The following is a 15,033-nucleotide window of genomic DNA, read 5'->3' as shown; positions in this document are numbered from 1 at the left end:
ATTTACTGAAGAAAATAAAATGAGCAGCAGCAGCGGTTTTTGCAGTTTTGACTGATATATTTTTTATTTGTATTTTTGTATTCATTATGAAACATATATATATATATGATATATATGATGTATATATATATATATATATACATCATATATATATATATATATAGAGAGAGAGAGAGAGAGAGAGAGAGAGAGAGAGAGAGAGAGAGAGAGAGAGAGAGAGAGAGAGAGAGAGAGAGAGAGAGAGAGAGAGAGAGAGAGAGAGAGAGAGAGAGAGAGAGAGAGAGAGAGAGAGATAGATAGTGGGATGGAAGACCAGAGTGCTTCCCCTTTGTGCTGTTTGTTTTGATACCTCAGTTCTTTATTTTTCTCCAATCTATTACATATGTCAGTTTTACAGATACAATTTTGAGGTGGTAAAGTTTTTTTATTTGCACTCAACCTCGAGGCCTCCTTTTGTTTTCTATAGAGTGCCACTACAACGTGCCTGACAGAAAGAGTCGGACATCAAAATGTTTCAAATTAATCACCAAGCAGCGCAGCCCTCCAATGAAAACGGAATTGTCCGTTCAAATAAGCCAATAGTAACAGCGATTGGCCGCGCTTCTCCTTTCAATTCCCAGTATGGGTGGGCGGTTATTTCGTATGACCCACCCATCTTGAATTTATGGTTTGGTTGCGCACAATATGCTATTTCGGTTTGTTTTATTCAACGTTTTGAGTCCCTGAAGGTCCAAATTCTACATTTATGTTATTAGGGATAGAGGAACTATACTCCTGATTTCAAGCACTTACTCGGACGTGGGTTCGTGTGCCTTTTTTTTTTCGCTCGCCTTGCTATTTCAGCAGAGCGGACTCTACAGTCGATTTTTGTTGCGCCTGCTTTTTCGTCTCCCCATAGCAATCGCCATTCAAAAGTTACGGTGTTCCTCAATAATGTCAAGACCAGTAAGGTGAGTCTGTCCCCAAACAGCGTTAGGCAAAAGACGTTGGTAGCTGTCGCACTGTAGTTGCACACCTCCGCCATATTGTCTTGAAGGAGGCTGCTGTATATGCTTTTCATGAAGAAAAAAAATGTAGACGTGAACGTGTGCTTCGCTTCTTGCGTGCGCACGCTAGTAGAGCAAGGATCCCAGAGGCATTTGGACGCATCGATTTTTTTCCCTTGTTTTTTTTTTGTTTGGGTTTAGTTTGCATGGTTGATTATTAAGTAGGCCTGGCGTGTGAAAGACGCAAACATTTGTTTCCACGTCTGTTCAAGGCCTGATCGTTGCTCCATTGCCGATGCTTTCAAGCAGGAGGCTCTGAGTTGCCCTATTTTTCAAATCCACATGAAACTGCATGGTTAGCCCGCAATCTGATTTTAAGGCAGGCAAATAAAACATTGTCAGCTGTGTGGAAACATGAATGAATTGAAATAGATTTTTAGACTTAAATAAATACAATTCATCCTCTCAACTAAATATGCTCTACCGTGAAGTGGGTTTTATTTTCATTGAATGGACACGTGATTTTCCTTGTGTGCGTGTATGTGTGTGTGTGTGTGTGGAGGGGGGGCTTGTTTGAAAGCGTCTGCCACTACTGACGGGCTATTTGCGTTTTTAAAATTCCGACTTTTTTGTGCAGCTCTCTATAAATTATCCCTGTTCTGGAATAGATAATTTACCTTTCTTACTTATTATCTGCAGGAATTATGCGTCTCACTGCCAGTAAAAAAGACAAAAAATCCAAACTTCGCCCTGGATTGTTTTTTGCTGTCTGTATCAATGTCTTTATCAGTGGAATAAAGAGTTAACGTCCAATTCTTTAAAAGGTAGTTTTGTCTATAAAAAAATCTCGAATTTTTAAACAATTTTGTTCTTATTATTAGTTTGAGTTTCTATTTCCCATTTGATTTGAGCAGTGATATGGGTCAATATCATGTCTTTATGATGTAAAAGTGAATTATCAATAGTTGATGTGTTGCATTTTGTTTTGTCACCCAAAATAAAAATCTAATTCAGGCATGCGTTTAATTTTCATGGAAACACAAAAAGTAAATTGTCTTATTATAGTTAATAATTATTTGCCATGTAATTTAGTAATTAACTGCAGTTGTATAGATTTTTGTTAGTCAGGAAGGAATGACGGAATAATATCAAAATGAATTTCTTTACAATTGTATTGTGTATTATAACTTAAATTCTCTTGAGACTGGGGGATTTTCTTTGTTTGGCATTGACAAACAGTTTACAATTTGGATTACTGCCATCTAGAGTTGGGCAATATATAGTATATCATCATTGATATTATTGTCATCAATTTTACATTGAGCACTAATGCAGTCTTGATAAGAAAAGTCATTTATTGCCCACAAAGTAGGAGGAAGTGGTTAAATTGTCATTCGGCAAATCAGAAATCAAGGCAAATGTCATTGTACTAAAGTGTGCAATGAGATTAGAGAGCTCCCCTCTCCAGTGCAAAACAACAATAATTCAATTAAATATATAAACTATATAAATAAGAGAATAAATGGTGAGATGGAAAATTATACGAAATAGGTTATATAAAAACACATCACGTCACTGTTCTGCAAGGTAAGGGTGGTCGTGTGTGTGTGTGTGTGTGAGGGTTTAGAATGCAGATGGCTCTTGGAAAGAAACGGTTTCTCAGTCTATTAGTCCTTGATTTGATGCACATGTAGCGCCTGCATCAGGTCAAATAGGTGTGAGTTTGGGTGGGTATTGTCTTTGACGATATTGAAAGCCCTGCTGAGGCACCGGGCGGTGTAGATGTCAGACACTGAGGGGAGAGGGCAGCCAATAATCCTTTGCGCTGTTTTGACCGTCCTCTGGAGCCTCACTCTGTCCGCCTCAGTGCAGCCGCTGTACCAGGTGGAGACACAGTACGTCAGCAGGCTCTCGATGGACGAGTGGTAGAAGGCCAGCAGCAGCTTCCTGTCCAGGTTGAATTTCCTGAGGACTCTAAGGAAGTGCAGACGCTGGTGGACCTTCTTTACCACTGCTGTGGTGAAGTGTGTCCAAGAAAGTTCATCGGAGATCTGTACTCCCAGGAACTTGAACGTGTGGACCCTCTCTACACACACGCCTTCGATGCAGAGGGGGGGGGCGGCACCGTCTTGTTACTCCTGAAGTCGATCTCCTTTGTTTTTGCAATGTTGAGTTGCAGTCTGTTGTCCTCGCACCAAGCCGTCAGTCTCTGGACCTCCTCTTTGTAGGCTGTCTCGTCACCTCCCGCGATCAGACCGACCGCTGTCAAATTGTCAGCAAACTTGACGATGGTGTTGTTACCGTGGGCCGGGCTGCAGTCGTAGGTGTAGAGGGCGTATAGGAGAGGGCTCAGCACGCATCCTTTAGGGGAACCGGTGCTCAGCGTACGGGTGGAGGACGTGTAGGGGCCGAGCGACACAGTCTGGGGTCTGTTGGTCAGAAAGTCCTTAATCCAGATGTGTGTGAGGGCAGGGAGGCCGAGAATGTCTAGTTTGGCAAGGAGGATGTCCGGGATGATTGTGTTGAATGCCGAGCTGTAGTCCACAAAGAGCATCCTGGGATAGCTCTGCTGTTGTTCCAGGTGGCCCAGCACAACATGCAGAGCAGTGTCGATGGTGTCCTCAGTGGATCTGTTAGCCCGGTATGCAAACTCCAGAGTGGGAGGAAGGCAGTCACTGATGTGCTGGAGAACCAGTCTCTCTAAGCCCTTCATGATGACTGGCGTGAGAGCAACAGGACGGTAGTCATTCAGGAGGACTGTGGGTGACTTTTTGGGGACAGGAATTAGGGCTGGGCGATAAACCGAAAATTTACTGTTACCGAAATTTATTACAATGACCGAAATCATTTTGCCCATGTCGGTAAATTCGGTGAATAAAAAAATAAAAAAGAAAAGCCTTTTGTTTGCGGCAATGTTCATGCCCCTTTAAGACCGCTACAGCGCCTCTAGTCACGTGACTCCACCCGTCTGTCGCTCTCGTTGCTGGCGATTCAAATCCAGAAGCTTTTTCACCTCCCACAACACAACCATGCTGTGCTGAAAGTTCAAAGTGAGAAGCAAGGTTCGACAAGTGACAACAGCCCATGAACGGAGGCGACACCATACGAGAGAACGTCTCAGAGGTGGACGCGATAGCCTAGCACATAGCTAAAGATAAAGCTCCTCTAGTTACAGTGGCGCGCACAGGATTTAAACGCTTCATGAAAGCCGTATTTCCCGATATGGACTACATCGGGCCGGGAGCTTAGACATGTCAAGCATTTTGCATCTACATCCGACTTGTGGTCGGGTCGCAACATGGATCCCTGATTGAGCCTAACTGTGCATTACATAGATGACAAGTGGCGACTGCGCACCAGAGTACTCGAGACGGCACATTTTCCCCGATAATGCCCACTTGTTTATTTGGCTTGCATTGACATTTTCTTTCATTTTATTTAGCGTTTTTTTATTTGCCATTATTTACATCATGAGAGCATCTTGGCGCAATCTATTTGCAGAAAAAGATTTCACAAGAGGTACCCTTTTTCTTTGTGACATTGTTCAAGTCATGCAAAGCAAGCTCAGGGTTCGCGGTTAACCGCTTCCCGATTGGCCGGGGCAAGTGAAATTTGGCCACGGGCAAGGTAAAATTATGGGCAACTTGCCCGACCGAGCAAGCATTTTTTAAAGCAGCCAAATATCTTTAATTTTGACGAAAACGGTGGTGTGATCTGTTTGTTTGCACTGTATGGTGATGGTTTAACCCAGACACCCCCTTATGTTTTGGTATGGTCCATTGGCCTTATCGGGGGCAATGGGCGGGCGCTACGGGGATCAGTTAGTTCAGTGAATGTCGAGTTAAAGTGGACGTCAATAAATCCCGCAGTATTGGAACTCGCTGTAGTAGCATCCTCATTTGAAGTTTGAAAAACACAACAAAAACCTACGATATTTCGGCCGAAAATTGACAGCCGGAAGTTTTCTTACCTTCTGCGCATGTTTACAAGTGGCGAATATTTTTAAGTAGACAATTCAGTTGTGAGTAAGGAAGGGAGTAATATTTGATTATTGGCTGTTAATTCATTAGCTCCATGATGTGACCTGACATAGTGTCAGTGACTGTGTTCTGTTTATGCTATGAAACTTATGGAGGCAGCACCACAGGCACTGGTCTTAAAGGAAGACACAAATTTGCCACACTCATAATTTACTCATGTGATTCCTCAATTAATACGCTCTCCTGGACTTAAAATTGATCATCTGGATTGCTGTAATATCATTTTCCCAATTTAACATGCAGATTTGTTAATTATTAAAACTACAATTAACATTTTCAATAACTGCACAGGATGATACATTTGCTGTTGTGAGTAGGGTTTCATGGTTGATGATGAAAACAAGATTAATTTATGCTTATCAGATTATATGTTTATTTACATTTGTGGCGCACATTTTACAACCATAAACATTTTATTCTTAGAGAAAAAAAATTGTCACTTGCCCAAGTCGGGCAAGTAATTTGGCCACTCGGGCAAGGCAAATTTTAGTGGCTCTTGCCCTATGGGCAAGCAGTTTTTAAAGTTAACCGCGAACCCTGCAAGCTATTTGGAATGTTCATACAAATGATTTTTGTACTTTTATTTTTCATTGAAAGTAAAGTGTACCAGTTGGGTAATAAAAAAAACTGTCAATATGCAATTCCTGCATTTATTTAGATTTTAGTCCACGTGGGAATTTATCGTGCATTTATCGTTATCGAGGTAAAATTGCTCGATTTCCTGCGATGTTGATTTGAGGTCATATCGCCCAGCCCTAACAGGAATAATGGTAGAAGTTTTCAAGCAGGAGGGGATGACTGCTTGAGCCAGGGAGTGGTTGAAGATCCTGCAGAAAACATGCGACAGTTGGTGGGCACATGCTCTGAGGACCTTGCCTGGTATTCCGTCGGGTCCAGTAGCTATATCGATATATATACATCTATATATATATATCTATATCGATATATATCTATATCGATATATATCTATATCGATATATATCTATAGATGTATATCTATAGATATATATATCTATATATATCTATAGATATATATATATCTATATATATCTTTAGATATATATAGATATACATCTATAGATATATATCGATATAGATATATATCGATATAGATATATATCGATATAGATATATATCGATATAGATGTATATATATCGATATATATCTATAGATATATATCTATAGATATATATCTATAGATATATATCTATAGATATCTCTCTCTCTCTCTCTCTCTCTCTATATATATATATATATATATATATATATATATATATATATTTATTTATTATTATTATTATTATAATTTTTTTACGATTGTTGCGAGAGCTGGGACTGTATGTATTTGGGGGGGTTCACCTCATCCAAACAGTCACTCGAATCAAAGAGCGTGACCGGACACAGAGATAGAGAACAACATAGCTTTAATAGCACTCCAATCAATTCAACAGAGCTCAATAACTCACTTTCATTCTGGAGCATACACGACGACGAAAAGTGTAGCAATCGAGCATCCGAGCTAACGGCTAACAAACTCGATACGTCTCTCTTAGGACCGCTTAGCTGTCCAACAATATGCCGACATAAATTGACATAAATACAAGGACCCATTAGCTGCTCGAAAACATGCCTGTTGTTAAATACGCAAATTAAACAGCAAACGAATACCTGTATAAACAGAGCAGTAATGAGGAATTTACAACTATTGAAAATTACACAGGGAAAAGGACTGAATTCCGCTTAGTTTTATTTTAAAATGTACAACGCACGCTGGCCTCCATTGAGACGGAAAAATTCTGGTGCTACAGGCCGTTTTGTCCAGTGCGTGTCCGTGGAGGGTGCTTGTTAGCAGCTTCACTGCTACGTACGCCCGCTTCCCTTGCGACGAAGTTCTCGTGTGCTGCTGCTACGGGCCGTTTTGTCCCGTGCGTGTCCGCGGTGGGTGCACGTTTCGTACGTGTCCGCGGGCGGAGGGTGCTTGTTAGCGGCTTCACTGCTACGTACGCCTGCTTCCCTTGCGACGGAGGTCTCGTGTACTAGAGCTCCGGGCCGTTTCGTCCCGTGCGTGTCCTTGGGGGGCGCGTAGGGCAGTGATGGCTTGAATTTGCTCCGTTGTTTTTTTTTCTTTTGGATCGATAATTTATCAATACCATTTTCTATTGATATCACTCACCCACGTGAATCCAAAATACTTGACAGGAAGTTGTTTTTAAAAAGAAAAAAACTGGCGCCCTGACAAAACCTCTTTAGTGTCTGCATTATTGTACAACACAACTTTATTTATTTCGTGCATTTCATATCAGCTGGAGCTGTTACAGTAATAGCCTAATAGCTAAAATGCATTTTCTGTCATGTTTGTAAATTCCACTGTACATTTTAAAGAAAATCGGAAATTAATTCGAAATAAAAAAAATCATGTAAAAAAAAAAAATTGCAATTCAATTTATTCCTAAAATTGTGCAGCCCGAATATATGTATGTATGTAGGTAGGGAGATCGATCGATCTTTCTATCTTCTATCTATCTTCTTTCCATCTATCTTCTTTCCATCGATCTATCTATCTATCTATCTGAGGTGTCAGAAAAACGCGTTATTAATGCGATTAATCCAACCCCCTTTTAACGGCGTCAATTTTTTCAACGAGCAATTAAGACTTATCAGGGCCTAATAAACATAGTAGTCCTATGACGTAGCGTTGACGCTGGAAAAACTCCAACACCTTACCGGATCTTGCGAGACCGGAAAAAACACCAAGCACGCGAAATTTAGGACACGCCTCCGCTTGCTGTGCAGTGTTTTTGCCGGTTTATAGTACAAAAAGCATCATGGCGAGTGGTAAAAATGACGCAAATTCTATTCTGAACGGCAAGTTTTTTTTTTTATTTTTAAGTTACCTAATGGGGTCATTGAGAAGAGCAAAGTCATGTGTGTGTGTTGCCATCGTGAACTGAACTACTATCGCAGCACATCCAGTTTAAAATACCATTTGATGTCCAAGCACACCGCTGATGCCAACTCTCCAGCTCCTTGTCAAACCGAGACATCCATTGATAATTTACGACAGAAACCGGTGGATGGATCAACTAAAAAGAGACTCGTCGAAGCCATAGCTAAGTGGGTGGCCACTGCGAGTTAGCATCGTGGAGGACGAAGGTCTGGCTGCAATACTTTTTTACATATTATTGCGTCCAACGACTGCACTTACGAAATGCCCTCGAGATCCGTCATTGCAACCCGCATTCAAGACTTGCAGGAAGCGGAGAAGGTGGAAGCAGTCGTGCTCACCGAGGATTACTGGACTTCTCTCAGTAACCACAACTACCTCGGTGTGGCAGCCCATTATTTTTGACCCATTTTATTTGCACTATGTTGGCATTTTATATTTCTTATATTACTCCAATTCGATCCCTTAGAAAGGCTGTTGAGATGCTCTTTTGTGTGACTTTGTGTGAATTGAATTCAATGCTTTGTTTTAAAAAAAAAAAAGTGTGTGCGTGTGCGCGCGCGCTTGCGTGTGTGTGTCTATCTATCTCAATCTTTATATCTATTGCTATCTAGATATCGCTATCTATATACATCTATCTCTATCTATATATCTATCTCTATTAGGCCTGCACGATATGCGGTTTTAACATCGCGATTGCGTTGTGTGCATGTGCAATAGTCACATCGTGGGACGTGCGATGTTCCATCTATCTTTTTTAAAAAATTTTTTTTTTAAGAACACGTAAACTTTAGGTTTGTTTCATAAAAGCAGCACGCTACACTATGCTCTTCATTGTAGAGACTACACAGACCGTCTTGCTAAAAAAAAAAAAAAGTGTTTAGCGTGACGTCATTAGCAAGCGCGCAGCCTCCGAAGGACCCCGTCCACATCTAGCAACCCGTCCGTATCTAGTACTGACAAAGGCAGCAGAAGCGCTGAAATCTGGAGTTATTTCGGCCATAAAAAGGAATATACAACACACAAAAAACCCTCTGCCGACAGTGCCTCGCCGTTGTTGCTGCAACACGAGGTAATACAACAAACCTGTCCGAGCATTTGAATGCTATTACCAACGCCTTCACGAAAGAGAGGTTTAAAAAAAAAAAAAAGATCCGCATGGACGACAAAAGGTATAAAATGCCTTGGCGCCCCTATTTCTATCAAGTGGCCATCCCAGAGCTGTATAATAAACAAAGCAAAGTCTTCCCAAACAGAGCTATTTGAGTCATCAGGTGAAAATGTTTCTAGTTTTAATATTGCAATGTACATCGCACCCTCCCCAAAAATCGCAATGTAATTTTTTTCCAATATCGTGCAGCCCTAATCTTTATCTATCTTATCTATCTATCTATCTATCTATCTATCTTATCTATCTATCTTAAAAATAAATGTTCAAATATTAAAGGTATTACAGTTCCATAAAATATTGGGACAAAAAAAGAGGGATTTTTTTATACAATGAATAAAATGTGCGATTAACTATGAAAAATGCGATTAATTATGATTAAATATTTTAATCGATATCCATCTATCTTCTTTCTATCTATCTTCTTTCCATCGATCAATCGATTTATCGCTGGTATTGTTTGAAAAATATGCATTGTAATTGGTTGGTCATTCAAATTATAGAAGTTTAAGATAGTTTTGAACTATAAAATTTACTTCATTTATGCTTTCGTTCTGGACCTTATTCAAATAAGGCAAGGCTGTTGTCAAAAATGCAGATCAAAATAATAGTTTTTTTTCCACCTCCTTGCAGGAACAGAAAAGTGGTGAACTACTCACAATTCAACGAGTCTGACGATGCAGGTAAGAGGGTTTTTTTTTTTCTTAAGTCTATTACTATTACAACTAGGATTCTTCTTGGATGTGGGGGCCAGTGTTTAATACGTTTTTGTGTTAAGCAGCAATATATACCTGTTTATAAGGTGCTTTTACCTGCAATTGTCCTATTACACCATGTGTGTACTTGCTTTTAAAACAGAATGTGACTTATTTGTTTCCCCAAAAAGCCTTCTATTTTAGTTGCAGATCAGTGGTTTATAAGAGCAATTTGGTACTGCGTCTCGTAAAAAAAAGAAAAGTAATTTTTTTTTTTTAGTTATTTTTGTTCGCCAACCACCTATCATCGCCGACGGATGGTTGTTGGTTGCAAAGTCTGTAATTTGACCTTTTATTACTGTATTGACATGGTAGCAGAGGGGTAAAAGGGTAATGCAGACATTGGAAAGGACGTGTTCACAGAAGGCTAATATAACACTATCTTTCATTATGTTTCACTTCTGAAGTTACATTGAGGCACGTGTGCTTGATCTTTTTTTTTGCAAGGTTAAAAAAACACTTGTTTTGTATTTTGGTTGCCGTTGTATGTTGGTGTTTGTTGGGCAAGCATCTGTGGGTCTCTGTTTGGTGTGTGTCGCATGTAAAATAAAAGTATATTTTTGGGGATATTTTCGATGCCGCAGAAAAATATTTTTTTCTGCTGTTGTTTGCAGGTGATTTTTTTTTCCAAAATTGATTTCCTTCTGGTACTGCAGTCATTCACTGTCGGCAGCGCCAAACATTCTTCCAAAAAAAAAAAAAAAAGGTAAAATTACTTGAAAATGGCAGCGCATCATGCAAAGTTGTCAAGTGCTCAAATATAAAGGGGATCAATTCTAACTGGGAAATTGACTTAAAGCTGTACTTGCAATTGAGTCTGGTGACAGAGGTATCTGATGCAGTTCTGAGGTGGAGCAAACCTGGGGAAATATATATTGGCTGCCAATCAACGGCAAACTTGAAAGGAACTATGTCGTTGGTTGGTTGAGGTGTACATGTCCTCCAAGTGTAGAAAGTTCATATAGTTGATTGAGATTAGGGCTGCACGATTTTGGGGGGAAAAAAAATGCAGATTATTCAAACAAGCAATTATGATTAAATTTTTGTTTTTTGTATTTTACATGTTAAAATGCTACAGTTATCCATTTCTGCTTTGACTCGCTTTATTTTATACACTCTTCAACTTTTCCTTTACACCTGTCCCTCATTTTCTCGCTCGCCACTCCAGCATATCCGCTCAGCTCCTCAACTGCACTCTTCCTCACGCATTCGCACGCACACACATGCACACACACCCCCACACACGTCACATGCAAGCTTGTCACAATGCTCGCAAAACTACGATTTTGAGTCAGTTTAGTTTCAGACAAGTAATTTGATCAATATTATAACATTACAAATCACTAATGTCACCATTTGATGAAAAATACAGGACGCTCTCTTCTGGCGATTGTATTGTATTAGTTTTTTGGGGCTAGACAAAGTAGTTGCTGCCTCCCCTTCATCTGTTTATTTCGAATCTGTTTGACAGGCTTCATACTGAAATTGCTGGTGGTGTTTTAAACGCTGAAATACGTTAGTTGTGTTGTCTCTGGATCTGTTGCTTTATTTTTTTGATACACAACTATTGGATCACTCTTGAGAGTGTATATCTGATCGTCAGCTGGAGAAATGCCTGCATGACTCCTAGGGTAACCGCGTCAAATAATTTTATATGGTTTAGAGCAGGTGTGACCAAACTACGGCCCGGGGGCCACATGTGGCTGCCAGGATGGCCGAGTGGTCTAAGGCGCCGCGTTCCGGACCCAGTCTCCCCAGGAGGCCTGGGTTCGAATCTCGTGGCTGCCAGGATGGCCGAGTGGTCTAAGGCGCCGCGTTCAGGACCCAGTCTCCCCAGGAGGCCTGGGTTCGAATCTCGAATTTCCCCATTGTGGGACTAATAAAGGCATTATTATTATTATTATTATTGTTTTAATCCGGCCCGCCAAACTTGAAAAAAATTAAATGAGTAAACCTTGTGATTGTTTTATTTTCTAAATACTGTGGTGTGTCAAAGACAGATATTTTGTTGTAAAGGTTTTGTTCATTATCGTTTAAAATGAAATGTATTTTTTTTTCTCCAATGACGTGAGGTTACCAAAACACTCCATCCATCTGCTCCTGGTCCGGCACCTCTGTCAAATTTTAGAACCCATTGTGGCCCACCAATCAAAAAGTTTGCCCACCCCTGGTTTAGAGGGTAATTGACGAAAAACCTTGTGAAATCAGTCTCTGAATCTAAAGGGGGTTACAATAATAAGTGGTGAGTTCTTTTTCCAAAATAGAGGTCTATACTTTGTTCCAGACACATACATTTGATGTCTGTATATGGACAATGCGGGGCACACGCATGCGCAAAGGCGAGGCCTTTTATCTGCTGGGACCAGTTGAGGTGCAAACTATCTGCCCCCTTCAGCTTCGGATTTCAAGTGTGACCCAAATATTTTACTCAAATTTGAGCCTATTGAATTTTCTTTTAAACCTTTGTGTATTTCACAATTTCTAACTTGCATCAAATCTCATCCCTTGGCTGAAAGCATCTCGTTGAACTAAATCCGAAGTCTAGGCAATTAAGACTATAACTTTGGACGATATCTATACTGTTACATCATAACATGACCAAGAAAATAATTCTTATCATGATCCAACACAGTGCTTCTCAATTTCCTGTCACACACCCCTATCAAGAAGAAAACGATTCGCCCCACCACCAATTTTTTTCTGTCTTTGAATTGTGATGTTAGATTGTCAATAAACTATCCCTTAACAAAGCTAAATTGATAAATATAATTTTGGGAACTATTATTGTGGGGATCTCGAAACTCAGTGTTGTGCAAATATTTATGATTATAAATATTTACTATATGTTTTTTTTTACAAACTTTATTAACATTAACAAACCATACACAATTATTAATACGTACATAATATAGAAAAGTCAAAAAGAAGAGCCAGGGGATTTTAAACAGAAATTCTATATAAATAACAGAAAGCAACAGTTTTAGTATGTTTACGATACGTTTTTAATTTTTTTTATGGTTACTATACGTTTGACATCGAACCTCTTCGTTGTGATGACGTCAGCCATTTCTGTGTTCTTTTTATTTTATGTTTAGATACGTAATGGTTGCAATACAACATTCCTGTTCATTGCTGCTGGCTCTCCGCCCCATCGCATTACGAGTCAGACTTCTATTAAAAGTCGAGCGTACATCGAAGCATTTTATTTTAGCGATTAGCACGCTTAGCGCCTCCTTGCTCGCCACCTCATTTAGCACGCTACTTTTTAGTAGAGTCGTTCATTTGCCATCACCTAGCTTGTTGCTGCTGCTGTGCACGGACTTCCATATAGTTCAAATAAAGTCCGTTCTGTTGCGGCACAAGATAGCTTGGCGCAGGGTATTTAAGTAGCGGCGAAAGAAATCACTTTCAGGACAACAAGCGACAGGGCGAGGCTTTTTTATTTATTTATTTATTTTATTTTATTTTTTATTTTTTTAATCAGTACTGCGTGACCTACTGTGTGAAGCAGGAGCACAAACAGCTTTGACAAGCTCAAACTGTGATTGCCATTTTCGGTCCCAAAATGATGCATCGTTCAGCTGTACTACGGTGGGGAAAAAAAAGCATGTTCCCCAGGGTCCTATGCGCCCACCTCAGCGTCGCACCGTGCCCCCCCAGAGGGGCGCCCCCCCACCATTTAAGAATTACTGATCTAACAGATTCATCAATGTAGAGTTAGCAGGATAAGCACAGTAAATGATACACAGGCATACATTCAAATATATTTTTGACTGTAGGCTCCGGAGCACAGACTAACACGTGTTAGCCAACAACACTGATTGGCCAGCGCCATTAAGACCCGAGTATCGACAATTTCGGTTGGCTAACTCATCTGTCACGCAAACGCCAAAGGTTGGGGGGAAGAGGAAAAGCAAAACAAAACCTCACTGTCTTGCGATTAGATTTCGATTTATCGTGCAGCTCTAATTGATATGCCTCATCATAATTTTCAGTTTTGATATCTTGAATGTTTATATCAAAATATTGATACAATAGCGATTTATCATCCAGTCTTTATTGTGGTGGTGTCCATTCTCGAATGGTCGCCAACAAGTCACAATTCACATTTGGACAAACGTACTGTAGATAAACTCATTCACACTCAGACTGATTAAGGATAATTTCCAAGTTAATCTAACATGCATGTTTTTCTCAAGAATGACAATGTGCTGCTGACCAGTTGGCCATTGTAACGCCAGTATTTTGTCTTTGAAGAGAAATTGCTCTGAATTGGGACGCACAGTGTGCAAGTGGTTAGCACATCCACTTCACTTTTCCGCATTTGACTCTGGGCTTTAACCTTGAGTGGAGTTATGTTCTTAGCGCTGCTTGAGTGGTTTTTCTCTGGGCAAACAGACTCCCATGTACCAAAAATATATTTCTTTTGTTAAATGAAGACTGTAAATTATCCTTACAATACAACTTTATTTATATTGAGCCTTTCACCCTGTATATGAATACGAGTGTGCGACCCTCATAAGGATTTGCACCATAAATGGATGGATGGTCTGATTTACATGGATGGTCTAATTGGTAAATCATTCTTCAAACGCATGCATTTTCACTGTAGATGAGGAGTATGGTGATTCTAAAACCAAGAAGGTGCGTACTGCACACCGTGAGCCGAAGCACAAGAGCTTAAAGAATTCACAGGATGAAAGGTAAGTTAAAATTGGGGCTGGTAAAAGGGGAAGTCAACTCCCATAAATTATTTACAATAAACATGGCATTCTGGTTAATATTGTGTTTTTGCAATATGAGTAGAGGAGCAAAATCCACCCATTTTTAGCAATCTCGGGTCAGCGATTTTTCGGACCAATATTGTGATTGCGATTTGATTTGTGTTTTTTATATTTAGCACGATTGTGAGTCAGTTTGGTTTTAGACAAGCCAAGTTACTGTGTTGCCATTAGTGCTGAAAAGACTCTTTGAGAGGAAGCTTGTCACTGGTATGCACAAATACTTACGAGATAGTTTCCCCATGCAAACTTTTTTCATAACGTGATTGCTACTGTTAGCGATGTTAGCTTAGCACGTGAATGACCGCTAGTCTCCTTCATCTGTTTATTTCAAACCTGTTTGACAGGCTTCATAATC

General features: G+C 40.0%; 1 protein-coding gene across 1 annotated transcript in view; it reads left to right on the top strand.

The window, feature by feature from the left end:
- The first annotated feature begins 615 nt into the window (after positions 1 to 615).
- The window catches only part of nucks1a (nuclear casein kinase and cyclin-dependent kinase substrate 1a), a 44,008-nt gene continuing 29,590 nt past the window's right edge, over positions 616 to 15,033 (top strand). Inside the window, exons 1-4 of the mRNA XM_088309999.1 lie at positions 616 to 950; positions 9,773 to 9,822; positions 14,507 to 14,597; positions 14,795 to 14,805. Of these exons, the coding sequence (XP_088166125.1) occupies positions 934 to 950; positions 9,773 to 9,822; positions 14,507 to 14,597; positions 14,795 to 14,805 (169 nt within the window). The 5' untranslated portion in view covers positions 616 to 933. The remainder of the gene's footprint in view (positions 951 to 9,772; positions 9,823 to 14,506; positions 14,598 to 14,794; positions 14,806 to 15,033) is intronic.

The sequence above is a fragment of the Idiotropiscis lumnitzeri genome, chromosome 11 (assembly GCF_059441095.1).
Source record: "Idiotropiscis lumnitzeri isolate Australia: NSW breed Sydney's pygmy pipehorse chromosome 11, RoL_Ilum_1.0, whole genome shotgun sequence".
NCBI lineage: Eukaryota > Metazoa > Chordata > Actinopteri > Syngnathiformes > Syngnathidae > Idiotropiscis > Idiotropiscis lumnitzeri.
This window is presented reverse-complemented; position numbering and strand designations above follow the sequence as displayed.